At 37.6% G+C, this 17463-nt stretch overlaps 1 protein-coding gene across 1 annotated transcript in view; it reads right to left on the reverse strand.

The window, feature by feature from the left end:
- The window catches only part of MSH4 (mutS homolog 4), a gene marked incomplete at its 3' end in the record, with an annotated part of 57581 nt that extends 40496 nt beyond the window's left edge, over nucleotides 1–17085 (reverse strand). Inside the window, 6 exon segments of the mRNA XM_084873812.1 lie at nucleotides 746–861; nucleotides 4608–4718; nucleotides 6826–6986; nucleotides 12790–12972; nucleotides 16749–16803; nucleotides 16805–17085. Coding sequence (XP_084729938.1) covers nucleotides 746–861; nucleotides 4608–4718; nucleotides 6826–6986; nucleotides 12790–12972; nucleotides 16749–16803; nucleotides 16805–17002 — 824 coding nt within the window. The 5' untranslated portion in view covers nucleotides 17003–17085.
- Nucleotides 17086–17463: the final 378 nt, after the last annotated feature.

The following is a 17463-nucleotide window of genomic DNA, read 5'->3' on the forward strand; positions in this document are numbered from 1 at the left end:
AAAATAAAGCAAGTAGCAACCATTAGGGCAATAGATTATGACTAATTTGGAGAAATTCTATATAAATTAAGTTAGCAAGATATGACTTGTGTACAAATTTTAGTTAACTATTTTACTATTTTAATAATTCCTTAGTTGTATTTTTTTTTTTTGCCCTGGCCAAAGTAGTTAAGTTGGTGCATGCACTGCCCCATGCACCAAAAAGTTGCCTGTTCAATTCCTGGTCAGGGCACATGCCTAGGTTACAGGCTCAATCGCTGGCAGGAGGCATGCAGAAGGTGGCCAATAGGTGTTGCACTCCCATTTTTTAAAAAAATATATTTTATTGATTTTTTTACAGAGAGGAAGGGAGAGAAATAGAAAGCTAGAAACGTCAATGAGAGAGAAACATCAACCAGCTGCCTCTTGCACACCCCCTACCGGGGATGTGCCCACAACCCATGTACATGCCCTTGACCGGAATCGAACCTGGGACCTTTCAGTCCGCAGACCGACACTCTCCTGCTGAGCCAAACCGGTTTCGGCTGCACTCCCATATTGATGTGTTTTTCTCTCTTCCCCTCTCCCTTCCTCTCTCTTTAAAAATCAATCAATCAATCAACCAATAATCTTTAAAATATTTTTAAAAATAAGCCAGGCACTTTTCTAGGTAATAGGAATATAGCAGAGAACAAAACAGACAAAAGACCTTGTTCTTGTAGAACTCACGCTAAACATTTATGACATTCTTTAAGTCATAACTTACTTGGACTGAACCTCCATCAAGACAGTGCTGAATTCTGCTATGCATAACTGTTCAATGTACTCTAATCCTTTTGTTTCATTGAAGTATTTCCTTTGGACTGTAGTGAAATTTACATTCTAAAAATAAATTTTAATTTCAAAATAAAGTTTAAGTTTCATGCACTTACCCAAAACTGGTTTCTTAAACACATGTGTGTACATAGCTTAAATATTATACAAAGTTTATTTTTATGTTTTCTAGAATTAAAGTTTTCTTATTTATAAAAAAAAAAGAAAAAGAATGATTATCTGTCTTAAGTGAATTATAATATAGCCTGTAGCATTTATTAAAGCACGCTCACATTAAATTTAACTGAATATGTTAGGAAAAATAATAAAAAATAAACATAAGAATATCTTCCTTCTGCCGAAACCGGTTTGGCTCAGTGGATAGAGCATCGGCCTGCAGACTGAAAGGTCCCAAGTTTGATTCTGGTCAAGGGCATGTACATTGGTTGCGGGCACATCCCCAATACGAGGTGTGCAAGAGGCAGCTGATCAATGATTCTCTTTCATCGATGTTTCTAACTCTCTGTCCTTCTCTCTTCCTCTCTATAAAAAAATCAATAAAATATACTTTAAAAAAAAAGAATATCTTCCTTCTAGTGATTTTATTCTACAGCAACATCATCACACAGGCTTACAACCAGCCTGGCATACTCCACCATAATTAAGAGAACATCCTTATAATGTGCTAGTTGAGGAAAAATGAAAACATCTATTCCATCTATCAAATCTATGAAGTGATATCTTCATGAGGTGAATTTATTTAAAATAAAGAAAAGTTAATAATGGAATTTTTTTTAAAGAGAAAATCATGAAGTTGTAAAGCAAAAGGTATATACTACTTTGAATAAAAATTGGTAAGAAAGGTAATTTAACAATGGATTGCTTAAAAGCTGTAAAACTGAAAAAAAAAATCATAAACAGATCATTTGTTATGTTCCAAGAATGTTTTAACAGTTGTCATTTAATCTGCACAGTAACCCTATGACACAAATCTTATTAGCTACAATTTCTATGTAAGTAAAATTCTGAAAAGTCAAGTCACTTTTCTCATATCATAGTTTATATGTCCCAGAGCTAAAACTTGAATTTAGAATCTTTAACTTACAAAGTCTATGTTCCTTCCACTTCACATTGTGTCTGATATAATGAAGGTCTTTTATAGTAAGTGTAGTAATAATGATAATAATATTGATTTTTCCCTCTACTTGTAATACTTTTAACTCAAATACTTCCATGGATTGCTACCTCACTCCATTTAGGACCAAATATAACCTTCTTGATAAAGTCATTTATCATTGCCCTATATAAAAATCAGTTCTCTAGGAGATAGAGATTGTTATTGTCCTCATTTCACTGACTGAAAAAAAAAAATCAAAGAGTTTAAGTAAGCTAACTTGCATAGTCACTTAAAATTTGCATCTACAGCCAAAACAGTCCAACTCCTCTATTCTTAAGCACTCTGTTATACTGCCTTACAACTCAAGTGTAGTGAATATATGTTGTTTTTGCCTTTGTGGTGGTCTGTCAATTATAGTACTCTGTGCCTCACAGCAATTATAGCACTTAGTGCCCCATAGCATAAAATACATGACCTGAAGTTAACCAATTAATAATGTCTCTATTCCCATAAATAGTGATTAGCCTAATATGTGGGAATGTAAACAAAGCAGAAACAGTCAGGGTCCTTCCCTGGAATTCCTATATGGACACTAGAAGAAAGAAGTTTGTATTTTGTTTTGTTTTTTATCAGAGTTGGGTTAATTGTGATGAATTAGCCATCAGCAATCTTCCTCTTAAACCTAATAGAGGTTAACTATCAGCAGTTAAAAAAAAGAAAAGTGTGATAAGGATAGCATCTATGAAACTAGTTGGCTTCCCTTTTACATAAGTCAATAAATTTATTTTACATTCAAGCTAGTTTAAGTTGAATTTGTTATTTATAACCAAAGACAGAATGCTTAATTAAAATGAAATAGTGGAAGTTGGAGAGGTTTACTTTAATAAGAGTGATGGAAAGAAGTTAGAAATAATGAAGGAAAGAAGCAACAGATAAAGAGACTTGCATAATAGAGACAATAGATTTACAAGAGAGAGCATTTCTGGCAGAGAATCAAAGACAGCTGAGCTACATAGGATCTAGAAAAACACCAGAAAAAAAATTTTATGACTACAGATTCTGTATATTAAAGACAATAAAGAGCTCATTGAACACTAAATCTCAGCTTTGGTCCCCAAAGTGTCAAAGGTAAGTCTACAAACATAATAAAATACAGTGTATTGTGAAAATAACTTGCACTCATCAGGAATTATTCCAACTGCAATGTTGCCTACTTGGTTTAGAGCAATAGTCCCAAAAAAAGGAATATTTTCCAGAGGGATGAGATAAATTACATGGTGGAAAGGGCCTTACTAAGGGGAAGTGCACTGGTTAGATAAGGTTCCAGAGTACTTACCTGGCATAGTCCCACAGATGGAGGTTAAAGTAGGAGGCCAATTGTGAGGCAACATACTACCAAAACAAGTTGAAATAATTCTGTAATATAGATCAAATTCGCTAAAGGAAAGTGCTTATTGATAGCTGCTATTCTCTAAAGAACAAGAACATCAATTTCAACTAATCTGCAAGTGTAATAACTAGTTTCCAGGAAGCTAGACCTAAAGAAATCCATGCTTTCTCTACGGGTCTGCCTCTTGTATACTCTAAGAAACCTCCTTATTACCTAAAATATTTTTTCTTTTATTTAAAACTAGAAGCCTGTTGTACGAAGATTCGTGCAATAGTCCTCCCTTCCCCTGGCTGCTGGCACCAGTTTTCCTCCGGCAACCGGGACCCAGGCTACAGCGGAGTCAAGCCTTCAGCCTTCAGCTTGGCTCCAGCCACAGTGGAGCCTTCAATCTTCAGTCTTCAGTCTTCTGTCTTCACTCAGGCGGAGCCTTAAGTCTTCAGTATGTGCAGCATATGCAAATTAATCCACCATCTTTGTTGGGTTAATTTGCATACTCACTCCTGATTGTCCAGTGGGCATCACAGAGGTACAATTTGCATTTTTCTTTTTTATTAGTGTAGATATATCAAGGCTCATCTTCTACACTAATAGAAGAGAAACATGCAAATTAACCATCATTCCACTATGCCCACCAGCCAATCAGGAGGGAATATGCAAATTAGAACGGCAAAGATGCCGGCCACCCAGCTGATCCAGGCAAGGGAGTGGCCGGGCGGGGCAGGACACCTGCTATGAGAGGTAGGGTGGGGGGGGTCCAAGGGATCTACAGGAGGGGCACTCCCGCCGCAGCAAAGATGAAAACTGCAGACTCTGGAGTCTACAGCAAAGACTAAGACAGCAGATCCAGCTGGAGTCTGTAGCAAAGTAGTGAAGATGAAGATGGCAGACTCTGGCCAGAGTCTGCAGCAAAGGTAGCAGACTCCAGCAGGAGCGAAGGCCTGGGTCCTGGGTGCCAGAAGAAAACTGGTGCTAAAAGCCAAGGGAAGGAAGGCCTATTGCATGAATCTCTTTGTGTAACAGGCCTCTAGTTTTTATTATATGTATTAACAGATCATTAGATTAGAACTTGTATTTAATACATTCCTCAGAGAACTAAATACAGTGTGGGACAAAAGTTGGTTTACAGTAGTTGATATAGAAAATAATACCATATTTAACAGGTAATAATACAAGAATAAACTCTGTTAAGCCTACTTTTGGCCCAGCCTATAAAGTCACTCAAAGTATTGTTCTTTAAAATAATATTACAAGAGGGATTTTAAGTAAAGTAAGATCTCCAATGTTACCATTGAGAATAAAATCACATACCTTGAAATTTTCTGTGATCAGAGTAAACAACTTAGTTGAATTCCCCACAACACAAGCAGTATTTGACATTATTATTTCCAAAGGTGATAAAATTTTGAGTTTAGTGATCACCTAAAATCATTTGAAAAAATCAGTTTCTTAAAATGTAAGCTTACGATTCTCTTAAAAATGTGTCATATTGTTTTAGAGAAAAATACTTAAAATCTTTCATAGAGATATAAAAGTACAACTTTCCAAATTATATATTCAAATAAAATGTATTTCTAGTGATTATATACTAAGCATATATCCTATAAAATTACAAATATAAAATATTAACATAAACATAGGGTATTTATTCACAATGGATAACAATTCGAAGCCCAAAAATTAATTTAAATTTATCAAATACATATTCTTAAAATAAGATTTTTTAAAATAAGTTCTTCCAATCAGCATTTTATCTATCTCAATGAAAAACATTCAATAGTGTAACTATGGTGATACAATCAATATGACCTCACTAGTACATCTTAGAAGTTGAAAAATAAAAAAACCAAAGATGACAACATCTGCTTTGTAACTTATGCTTTTCCCAATATACTAGTAAAGGGCATTTTTTAGAAATACTTTAGATATACCAAGTATTAGTTTGATTAACATTCCTATTTTATAAAAACTTGTTTCCTATTCTTTTTAAATTGCATAAAAATGTGAAATACCACCCTAGACCATTTGGCTCTGTGGACAGAGCATCAGCCTGTGGACTGAAGGGTCCCAGGTTCGATTCCAGTCAAGGGTATGTACCTTGATTGCAGGCTCCTCCCCAGCTCAGGAGGCAACCAAACAATCTATTTTTCTCACATCAATATTTTTCTTTGTCTCTGCCTCTCTCTCTCACTCTCCCTAACAATCAATAGAAAATATCCTAGGATGAGGAAAAAAAAAAAAAAAAGGTGAAGGTAGTAGGCAGTACTATTATTAGTTGTTAGGTATATTTAAATTTTTATTATTAGATAAGAAAAGAAAGCCTATATCCTGGGGCATCAAAAAGGAGAACTTAGAGTAGGAATGGACCACCTCTACCTATTGTCACACAAATTCCCATAATAGGCCACTGGCTCAAATTAATGAGTAATAGGAAGTAAAGGCAAGAAGAGATTACATTATAATTGATCAAAGAGACCAATTTCCCTTAACTCTCAAAAATAAAATTCAAACACAGTTCAGTGGAAATAACACTTTAAAGACAGCATTATCACATATTAGAGGCCTGATGCATGAAATCATGCACAGATGGGGTCCCTTGGCCTGGCCAGTGATCAGGGCCCATAGGGGCCATCTCACCCAGTCCTGATCAGGACAGATCAGGGCCAGCCAGCTGGGAGGAGGGACCACAGAAGACTGGCTGATGGCAGGAGGTTGACCATGGGAGTGCACTGACCACCAAGGGGCAGCTCCTGCATTGAGCATCTGCCCCCTGGTGGTCAGTGTGTGTCATAGTGACTGGTTAACCAGTTGTAATGGTCACTTAGGCTTTTATATATATAGATATTATCTTTGGAACAAATCCAGGAATTATTAAAAGTATAATTTTAGAAACTACTATTAATCATTTGAAATGTTTAAGTAACAGCAAAACACTATTTTTAGAACTATCCTATATAATAAAAGCCTAATAATGCTAAGTGTCCAGTTGTCCAGTTGGCTATTCAATCAAAGTGTAATATGCGAATGATCCAAGGCTGCTCAACTGTTCACTGTGACATGCACTGACCACCAGGGGGCAGACAGTTGACCTATTGACCAGTTGCTATTATGTGCACTGCCACCAGGGGGCAGACGCTCTAACTGGTAGGTTAGCTTGCTTCTGGGCTCTGGCCAATCGGGACTGAGCAAGATAGGCCAGCCAAACCCTAAAGCCCTCCTATGGTCCCTCGCTGGCTGGCCAACCTCCTGCATCCCTCTCCAGCCCCAATCATGCACTGGTGGGGTCACTCTGCCTGGCCTGCACCTTCTCGCAATCCAAGCTGAGGGATCCTACCCCCAAGTGTACGAATTTCATGCACTAGGCTTCTGGTATATACTAAAAATAAATCAGATGAAAAAAATTTTTTATTTTAATTCAGACTACCAAACCTGTATGCTACCAAAAAGTAAACTAATTAGGAAAGTAATGACTTGAAAATCAGGCTAGTGCCCAATAGATCAATCATTTTCTAGGTTTATAAATACTTACCTTTGCATATGTTGTGTTGTCTGCAAACTGAGATAATATAATTTGTGGGCTTTTTAAGTCAATACTTGCCATTCCTATTTCACCTCTGGCAAGTCCTCTCCCTTCTACAACAGCTACAATAACTGATGGGGAGTGTACAGAAACTGCAGATGAAGATGTAGCTGCTAAAAAGAATTTTTTTAAATGTATAAACATTAATAAAAATAATTTCCAGGTTTTTCTCATACAATCTCAAGACATCAAACCTAGGATATGGCTTTTAATATCCAAAGAAATAATCTTTTTTTTACTCATCAAAAAATAACTTTTCAGCCGAAACCGGTTTGGCTCAGTGGATAGAGCGTCGGCCTGTGGACTGAAAGGTCCCAGGTTCGATTCCGGTCAAGGGCATGTACCTTGGTTGCGGGTACATCCCCAGTAGGGGGTGTGCAAGAGGCAGCTGATTGATGATTCTCTCTCATCGATGTTTCTGACTCTCTATCCCTCTCTCTTCCTCTCTGTGAAAAATCAATAAAATATATTTTAAAAATAAAAAAAATAACTTTTCATATTCACACCAAATAAAAATGTTAATTCTCAAAGTATTTTGCCAAAAATTAACTTCATTAACATTTAGAAATAATTTATACAGTCTTAGTTTTCATTTTATTGAAATGCAGTAACAAAAGAAACACTAAATTTGGGATTAAAAAAAACTAGATTTTTTTTAATTTTACACTGTCATTTAAAAGCTATATAAATGTGAGCAAGTTATTTTATCTATAATAATAAAAGCATAATATGCTAATTAGACCAGATGTCCTTCCAGATGAAGCCACAGAAGTGGGGGCCTAAGCAGAGCCAGCCACTACTGCGGCTGGGGCCAAGCCCCTTGCATGAATTTTTGCATTGGGCCTATAGTAATAAATAATCATCAATCACAAAACATAACAAAACAATGAAATGACTCTCTGCCTACCTCAAGCTGACTGAAACAATCAAATGGGATTGTATATATTGTATTATACAACTATAAACTTCAATTATTAGATATCTGTGTAATGGTGAATATTTTATTTCTTAATATGCCAAGAATGCTCTTTACTTGGAGTAACTAATTTAATTGTCACAAGTTCTATCAAATAGGCATAATTATTTTCTCTATTTACTTACAAGGAACTGGTGGAGTCAAAATTTGTACCCAGGAAGCCTGGCTCCAGACCTGGTGTTCTTAATCACTACAGGTATGAGTGATTTTGACACCTGTGCCTTACAAACTATGAATATTCAGGTAAGTTGTTTAACCTTTCTAAAACTACCATTGCCTCATCTATAAACTGGAAATAAAAAACCTTTTACACAAAACCTTTTACATATAAAAGTGTTTGTAAAGTATATGATATTAAACATAGAACATTATTCATGGACAAAAATATCTGGAATTTTATTTTCAAAGAAATAAAATGATCTCTCATTTCTTTGTCAGCATTTCAATAAACCACTTTTTACCCCTTCTTTCATTCCCTGACCTACATTGCTTTTTTCTTTTTCTATTCTTCTTCTAATATGTATATAAAATTACTTACACATTTATTCTATCTTAGTGAGTAGTTAATTTAAGAGTTCATGTAAAAATCTATTATATCTAGATTTCAGAATCTGTTTGACCATGAAAACTATGTTATATGTGGTGACTGGGTTTACATTACATCTATAGAAGTCAGTTTAAGTTCTGTAACCGAATATGACCTTCCTATTTTTAACTGTAACATAAATACCAAGTTCCTATGGAAATTCAGTACTTTCAGGAGACATTTTCTTTAAACTTCTAAAAGAATATTTATATGCTCTGGTTGATGTGGTTCAGTTCTCTGGACACCACACAGTGCACCAAAAGGCTGCCAGTTCCATTCCCAGTCAGGGCACATGGGCTTGATCCCCAGTAGGAGGCAAGCAGGAGGCAGCTGATCCATGTTTCACTCTCACATCAACGTTTCTCTCTGCCTCTCCCTTCCTCTCTCTCTCTAAAAAATCAATTAAAAATCTTTAAAGTAAAATAATAGAACATTTATAGTTATCTCTGTTATAAATACTACTACAAAAGTAGATTTGCAGTTTTGAAAACACAAAACAGAGCTTATCTTGTATTATTATTTATTATTGTACCAGAGACCTGATGCACAAAATTTGTGCAAGAGTAGGCCTTCCTAGCCAAAACCGGTTTGGCTCAGTGGATGGAGCATCAGCCTGCAAACTGAAAGGTCCCAGGTTCGATTCTGGTTAAGGGAACGTACCTTGGTTGCGGGCACATCCCCAGTAGGGGGTGTGAAAGAGGCAGCTGATCAATGTTTCTCTCTCATCGATGTTTCTAACTCTCTCTCTCTCTCTTCCTCTCTGAAGAAAATCAATAAAATATATATATTTTTTTTAAAGAGTAGGCCTTCCTTCCCCCAGCTGCCGGCACGGGCTTCCCTCCGGCCACTGGCTGGCACCCGAAATTCGGGCTTCCCTCGCAGCCCCAGCTTCGTCCAGAGAGTTGTCTGGAAGGACATCGGTTCTAATTAGCATATTATACTTTTATTATTATAGATTATTTTCAATACAAAACTATACAAGACAAATTCTTTCGTGTCTGCACAACTGTTAACCTACTTTTGCTCCCCCCTGTATAAAGAGCATTCTTGTGCATAAAGCCTTTTTTCTGGGTCTCTTATTATTTCCTTAAAATGGATCCTTGGAAGTCAAATAATAAAAATACCATCATTTTTTATTTTGATTATATTTAATGGAGTAACATTGATTAATAAAATTATATAGATTTCAAGTGTACAATCTTAAACATCATCTATACAATGCTTTGTATGCCCAGAAAACCGCTATTTTTTAAGGATCTCATATATTGCCAAATTTATTTTCAGAATTATACCAATTTTTAATTCCATCAGCAGTATGAAAAATAAATTTTGTAATATGACTTCCGAAATGTATTACTGTTACTTTTGGGCAATTTAATAGACTTGTGTTCAAATTTGTATTTTTTTAAATGATTACAAAATTTAAATATAATTTAAAATATCCATTTGTTTCTTAATTTTCTTTTGAAATGTTAAACCCTTTTAATACAATTTTTATTAGGTCTTAATGTTTTCCACCTGTTTTTATGAGAATTTTATAAACCAATGACAATAATTTATAGTTACTACTAATCTTGATATTTTTCCTTCTTTTTTAAAAAAAATATATTTTATTGATTTTTTACAGAGAGGAAGGGAGAGAGATAGAGAGCTAGAAACGTCGACGAGAGAGAAACATCGACCAGCTGCCTCCTGCACACCCCCCACCGGGGATGTGCCCACAACCAACGTACATGCCCCTGACCAGAATCAAACCTGGGACCCCTCAGTCCGCAGACCGATGCTCTACCACTGAGCCAAACTGGTTTCAGCTAATCTTGATTTTTTTTCATATCTCAAAAATTCCTGTTTTGTATAGACAATATTTTCCTTTATAATTTCTTACGTTGCTTTTCTAAGAAATTCCTCCATTAAAATATTTGATATGCATTACTATATTTTCTAACTTTTTTTACTTGTTTTATTCATTTTAACCTTTCATCTTGGCAGAACTTTGAGCAGTAAATTTGTTTGTCCACATGCTTGGAATAAGAGATGACAGGAAGTACATATTTAGACTCATTCATAAGCAGTTTCTAATGTCTAGATTGATGGTCAGGGACTTGGAAGGAACAGGATTGTTCTAGATACAATAGATTTTTACATGAACTTTATTTCACTTTCTTGTATGTGGATGAGTCTCTAAGAAAGGACATAAGCTGATGTGACTCAGTGTCAGTCTGCAGACTGGAGGGTCCTGAGTTCCATTCTGGTTAAGGGCACATGCCCAGGTTTCAGGCTCAATCCCCAGTAGGGGGCATGCAGGAGGCAGCCAATCAATGATTCTCTCTCATCATTGATGTTTCTCTCCCTTGCCCTTCCTCTCTGAAATAAATAAAAAAATATATTTTTAAAAAAAGAAAATATAAAAGGGCATACACTCTAGAGGAGACTCTTTTTAAAAATATATATTTTATTGATTTTTACAGAGAGGAAGGGAGAGGGATAGAGAGCTAGAAACATCGACCAGCTGCCTCCAATGTACATGCCCTTGACCGGAATCGAACCTGGGACCCTTCAGTCCGCAGACCGATGCTCCATCCACTGAGCCAAACCAGTTTCTGCAAAAGAAGACTCTTAATAATCAGGTGGACAAAATGACAGCTCCATGGATGTCAAATAGCCTCTTTTCCCAGCCACTCCAGTACTTCCTCAACAGACCCATTAACAAAGTGGCCATGGTGGCAGGATCATGCCTATGCATGGGCTCAATAATAGGAACTTCCTCTTACCAAAATTGACCTGGTTACTCACACTGTTGAGTGCCTAACCTGACAAAAGCAGAGATCAACATTAAATGTACCCAAAAAACACCACTCCTCAGGGAAACAACTTTAGATTCATTACACTGGATTTCTTCCATCATGGAGAGGGAAGATATCTATCTTCACTGGAACAAACACATATTCTAGATACAGATTTGCCTTCTTTGCACACAGTGCTTCCACCAGCATCACCATCTATGAATTCACAGAATGACTTACCCACCATTGTGGCATTCAGCACAGTAACACATCTGACCAAAATGGTCAGTGGAGGATAAGGATAGAAGGATTGCCCTTATAGATATCAAGATGTAATATAAAACTAAAGACAGTGTGATATTGGCAGAGATTAGAAATTAAGAGAGGTAGAAACAGAACCATATGGATCTATGATATATGACAAAACTTGAGGAAGGATATTCAAGAAATAGGAGTAATCTCTGTGGGAAAATTAAATTGACTTCTTACTTCATACTATAAACAAAAATCAATTCTAGGCATATTAAAAACTTAAATGTGCCCTAGCTGGTTTGGCTCAGGGTCGGCCTGGGACTGAAGGATCTTGGGTTCAATTCCAGTCAAGGGCACATGCCCAGGTAGTGGGTTCGATCCCCAGTAGAGGGGCATGCAGGAGGCAGCCAATCAACAATTCTCTCTCATCATTGATGTTTCTATCTCTCTCTCTTTCTCCTTTCCTCTCTGAAATCAATAAAAATATATATATATTTTTAAAAACCACTTAAATGTAAAATGCGAAACTTCAGAACTCTTAGAAGAAAATATAGGAGAATATTTTTCTGACCTGGGACAGGGATAAAGTTTCTAATCAAATATGCACAATGCAGCAATCATAAAAGAAAATATGGATGAATTTGACCCTACTAAAATGAGAATTCTGATTTCTGCTTCTGGTAATGGTAAGCAAAGTTATTTTAAATCAATTGTCTTGGTGAAAGCAACAAAATCCTAGACAAAATATAAATATACAAATATATATGCAAAAATCATACAAAACACAAACATAACCAAAATACATATAAATATACAAAAAAACTTAAAAATATTAAAGAGCTTCAGAATACCTGTGTTTGAATGTCAAGACATATCAAATTACACACGTTAAATGTGCAATTTATTGCATGCTAATTATATCTTAATAAAGCTGTTAAAAAATATATACTATAAGATCATACTAATACTTTCAATTTACCTTAAAAAAAAAATGAAGTATTAAAGAACAGAAAGATACTGAGGATTTTAGGGGTCTAGATCCAAAAAATATAACAATCCAGAGAGGCAAGCCCAGCAAAAATAGACAATTTTTCTTTGAGGCCAGCATAGTTAAAATGTAGACCTGCATTAATTAATGAACTGTCAGAAACTAACCTAATCTCAAATTATGAATATGGATAAATTGGTACATTTATCTTTCAATCAGTCATATCAGGTACAAAACACTTCAAATGATTGTAACCACCCTAATTTATATTTTATAAAAACTTTAAAATTTCAAAAAGTCATTTAGCTCAATATTCCACTCACTTTACCTGAGTATCCTATTTGCGGTGTCCAACTTTTATATCCTGATCTCTGTGGATTTCCAGCAGACAATGGAGTTTTTAGTGTTTGAGGATAATTATTATCTCGTGCAGAAGATGAGCTTGTCCCAAAATTAAAATTTGATGCAAATGGATTTTCTGCATAGGACCTTTTGTTTTCAAAGTATGAACCTAAATTCAAAAAGTTAAATATCAGTTTTTAAAGATTCAGAATTATGCAATGATGCCTACAATCCCTACAATATTTACCATGTTCACCTTCTATAAAATTTCATGTTAATGATTTTTTAAAATATAACAAATTATGACAAATGACATTATTGATAAGTAATCTTATACTAAAACATAAGGAAAAGTTCTTAGTAATAAGGCTTTTGCTTCTACAAGTTCACTAAGATTACTCTTGCTGAAATTTTAAGTTAACTCCTAATTTTCAAATACACCAGATATATTCACTTTATAATTATGAGACCACTTTTCTTCTGTGGACTTCTTTGAAATTCTCTCCTCCTATGTAAATGTATAAAGAAAGCTCTGGATTCACTTAAATACACTTCCTTATTTAGGTACTTAACCTGATTTATTACCTATTTTACAGGATTGTCATAAAACTTAAAAGAATGTACACAAACAGCCTAGTATAGTGTTTTGTTCTGTTTTATTTTATATAACTAGAGGCCTGGTGCATGAAATTCATGCACAGGGGGGCGGGAGGGTGTCCCTCAGCCCAGTCTGCATCCCTCTCACAATCCAAGACTGCTGGCTCCCAACTGCTTCTTCCTGTCAGCCTGATTGATGCTTAACTGCTCCACTTCCAGCCTGATTGTCCCTAACTGCCCTCCCCTGACAACCTGATCACCCCTAACTACCCTCCTCTGCCGACCTGATCGCCCACAACTGCCCTCCCCTGCAGGCCTGGTGCCCCCCAACTGCCCTCCCCTACTGGTCTGGTTTCCCCTAACTGCCCTCCCCTGCAGGCCATCTTGTGGTGGCCATCTTGTGTCCACATGGGGGCAGCCATCTTTGACCACATGAGAGCAGCCATCTTGTGTGTTGGAGTGATGGTCAATTTGCATGTTCCTCTTTTATTAGATAGGATGGGGCTTGGCTCTGGCTGGTGTTGTAAGTTGGCTGGAGCATGGGGCTCGGTTCGAGGTCAGGGCATGTATTAGGTTGTGGCTATATCATGCATGGAAGGCAACCAATCAATGTTCTCTGTCACATGGATCTTTTTCTTTCTCTCTCTCTCTCCCTTCCCCTCTCTCTAAAATCAATGAGCATATTTTCAAGCGACGCTTAAATATATTTTTTTTCCTGCTATTTCCCTTGATTTCCATGACAACTATCTTGATTCTCCTTAAACCACCTGCTTTTAGTTTCCTTTGACAGATCTTTCTTTTCTGCACTTTAACTGTTGGCTTCTAAGGGTACTATACATTTTCACCACTTCTCACAATTAACATTATACATTTTCTCTGGGCCTCTCATCTATTATCTTAGTTTCTATTAATATCTATTTCCTGACAAGTCTCAAGTCTTCATATACAGCCCTAACTCCTCCCTTATACTGTAAACCTCAGGTTGTCAAACTTTTTAATAAAGGATCAGATGGTACAGGCTTTGTGGGCCATAGGATCTGTCAGAATTACTCAACTCTGACTTTATAGGAGAGCAGCCATTGACAATATGTAATTGAATGACCATGGCTGTATTTCAATAAACTTTTATTTGTGCATAGTGAAGTCTGAATTTCATGTAATTTTCACATCACAAAATATTATTTTTACTTCTTTCAGTCCTTTAAAATAAAAAAAAATTTAAAAAATTCTTAGGTCTATAGCTGCATTATTCTATAATATAGTAGTCATTTACTACATGTGGTTATTTACATTAAATCAGAAATAAATAAAAGTAAAAATTCAATTCCATAGCCACATTTCAAATGATCTCAAGACATATTTGACTAGTATAGATGTGGAATAGTTCTGTCATCAAAGAAATTTCTATCAGATAGGTGGCTCTAGGTCCCTCTGTCTAACTACCTCTTGGATATATTTAGATATCTTCCTCAAAATTTTAAATGTCCATAAGTTAGCTCAGTATCTTCCCCTCAAAATTTATTCTTTATTACCAGTTGTGGTCAATTGTACCACCTTGTACTCTGTCGCCCAAATCATAAACTTAGAGAACAGAACTGGGAAATACAGAGAAGCATTGATGTGAGATCGACTGGTTGCGTCCTGCATGTGCCCTGACTAGGACCTGTAATGGCACAAAAGCAGAAAGAGACAGAATTATTTGGAAGATAAACAGTACTATCTTTGGATGTTGTGAGGGAATACTTGAATTATTGAAGTCTTCTAAGTTTAAAAGATTTAGACAACCCAATGATAAATAAGGAGATGATTTCACTTATTCATATAGTGAGTCTGAGGTGTCCACTGGTCCCTCACTAGAAACTCCAGAGGACAGTCTGAAAGGAATTGGGAACAGAGATGAAATCTGAGTTGTGGTAATCATATCTAGGTTGAAGTGGTCTAGGGAAAAAAATAAAATTAAGGACAAACCAACAATTGGAAAACTCACAAAGGTGAGCACAGTTCTCTAGAAGACAAAAGAAAACTGGGAGTAGAGTCAAGAAAGTCCAAAAAGAAAGTGATGGTTTCGCATTTAGTGACCAAATATAAAACAAATCAGTTGGACTCACCTTGAAGGACATACATTTTGTAATATTAAACATACCCATTAATCTGAATTAGACAAAATGTTAAGTTTAATGTATTTCCATCACTTCCTTGAAGGCTTGGAGCAGGGGTCTTCAAACTACGGCCCGCAGGCCACATGCGGCCCGCAGAGGAGTCTGATCCGGCCCGCCAGGTTTTTTGGGCAGTGAGCGCAGCCGAGGTGTTACAGTAGGAATTAGTAGTTCATATAGTCCTGCCCTCCAGCTCTCTGAGGGACCGTGATCTGGCCCCCACTTTAAAAAGTTTGAGGACCCCTGGCTTGGAGACAAGTTCAGGAGCCAAGAGGTTCACCAGTCCTATCACCAAACTCTTCAGAAATTCTGTCATTCTGTCATACAGAGTTGACCCTTGAACAAGGGTTTGAAATATGCAGGTCCTTATATATGGTTTGTGTTGGATGTTTTTAAATAAATACTAGCGATGTTTTCTCTTCCTTGTGATTTTTGGTTTGTTTTTAATCCTCCTTGAGGATATTTTTCCATTGATATTTTAGAGTGTAGAAGAGAAAGGGAAAGGCAGAGAGAAATATCAATGTGAGAGAAACACATCCATTGGTTGCCTCCTACATGCCAGGGCCCCAGCGGGGAGGAGCCCGCAACTAAGGTTCATGTTCTTGACAGGAATTGAACCCAGGACTCTACAGTCCACAGGCCAATGCTCTACCCACTGAGCCAAACCGGTTAGGGCTGATTTTCTTAATAACATTTTTTTTTCCCCTCTAGCTTACTTTATTGTAAGAATACAGTATTAATACATATAAGCAAACAAAATACGTGTTAAATTACTGCTTGTATTATTAGTGGTAAGGCTTTCTGGTCCACTGAAGGTTATAAGTTTTGGAGTAATCAGAAGTTACACAGGGATTTTTCTCGATTGGGCGAGGTTGGTGACCCTGACACCCCAACACACTTACACTGTTGGTTCAATGGTCAACTGTACTTTGGTGGGGGTGCGGGGGTTTAGGGGAAGGAGGGTCGTTATACCAGACATTTCAGTCTTCTGGGAACTTAGCCATCCTCCATCACAGCCTTGTAATAAACCAATTTGGACTGTCACTCTGACCATCAAATTTCCAGAGCACCCCGTTCTCTAGTTCTCTTCATCCAACCAAACCACTACAGAAATTTCTGTGCTAACCGCCAACCTCCGCTCCCTCCCGGAGCCTCCGGGGGCTGCAGGCCGCTGCCCACGGGAGCCCCCCACCTCTCCTTGCCTGGAGCGCGGGGAGCCGGCAGGGCGGTGGGCACGGGACCCAGGAGGCTGCTGCTGCTGCTCCGGTCGCCCGCGGCGCCGGACGTGCCCCACGGGGTGGAGGCGGAGGCCTTGGCCGAAGGGAGGCTCTGAGGCGTGTCCTGGAGTCCGAAGCTGTAGCGGGGCCCTTGTGACCAGGGCTCCGTGGACGACTGGGAAGCCGCAGGGGCTGAGGGCGAGGTGGATGAGACCTCCGGCCTCAGCATCCTCGCACTCCGCAGGCACCGGGAGGCTTTGGAAAGGCCCCTCGCCCACGGACAGAAACACCGCGGCCGGGACAGAAACGGACGCAGGAAAAGGCGGGAGCGCAGCGCGCAGGCGCAGAGCCGCCCCGCGCAGGCGCAGAGAAGCAGGGAGCAGTCGCACAGGACTCCAGCTTACCACACTTTTTCACGTCTTTCCCCCATCAGCTTCTAAGAAAGTACTCACAGTGGTTTCCAATCCCATCACCTCCCACAGGATTTGGTTATGAGCTTAATTTGAAGTACTGCCCTCCTCAACCTGCAGGTTGTCACGTGAACAGAGTTTATGGCTCACTAATGACCACTAGTCTCCTTCTTCACGTGGTACCCTATTTCCCTGACCCCAAGGCCGAATTTAGTGTTTCCCACATACTCCCAAACACACTAGCTTCTTAAAAATATGGTCTTATTTTTAGAGAGGAAGA

This window comes from Pipistrellus hanaki (assembly GCF_964339955.1).
Source record: "Pipistrellus hanaki genome assembly, chromosome: 2".
In the NCBI taxonomy this organism is placed as follows: domain Eukaryota; kingdom Metazoa; phylum Chordata; class Mammalia; order Chiroptera; family Vespertilionidae; genus Pipistrellus; species Pipistrellus hanaki.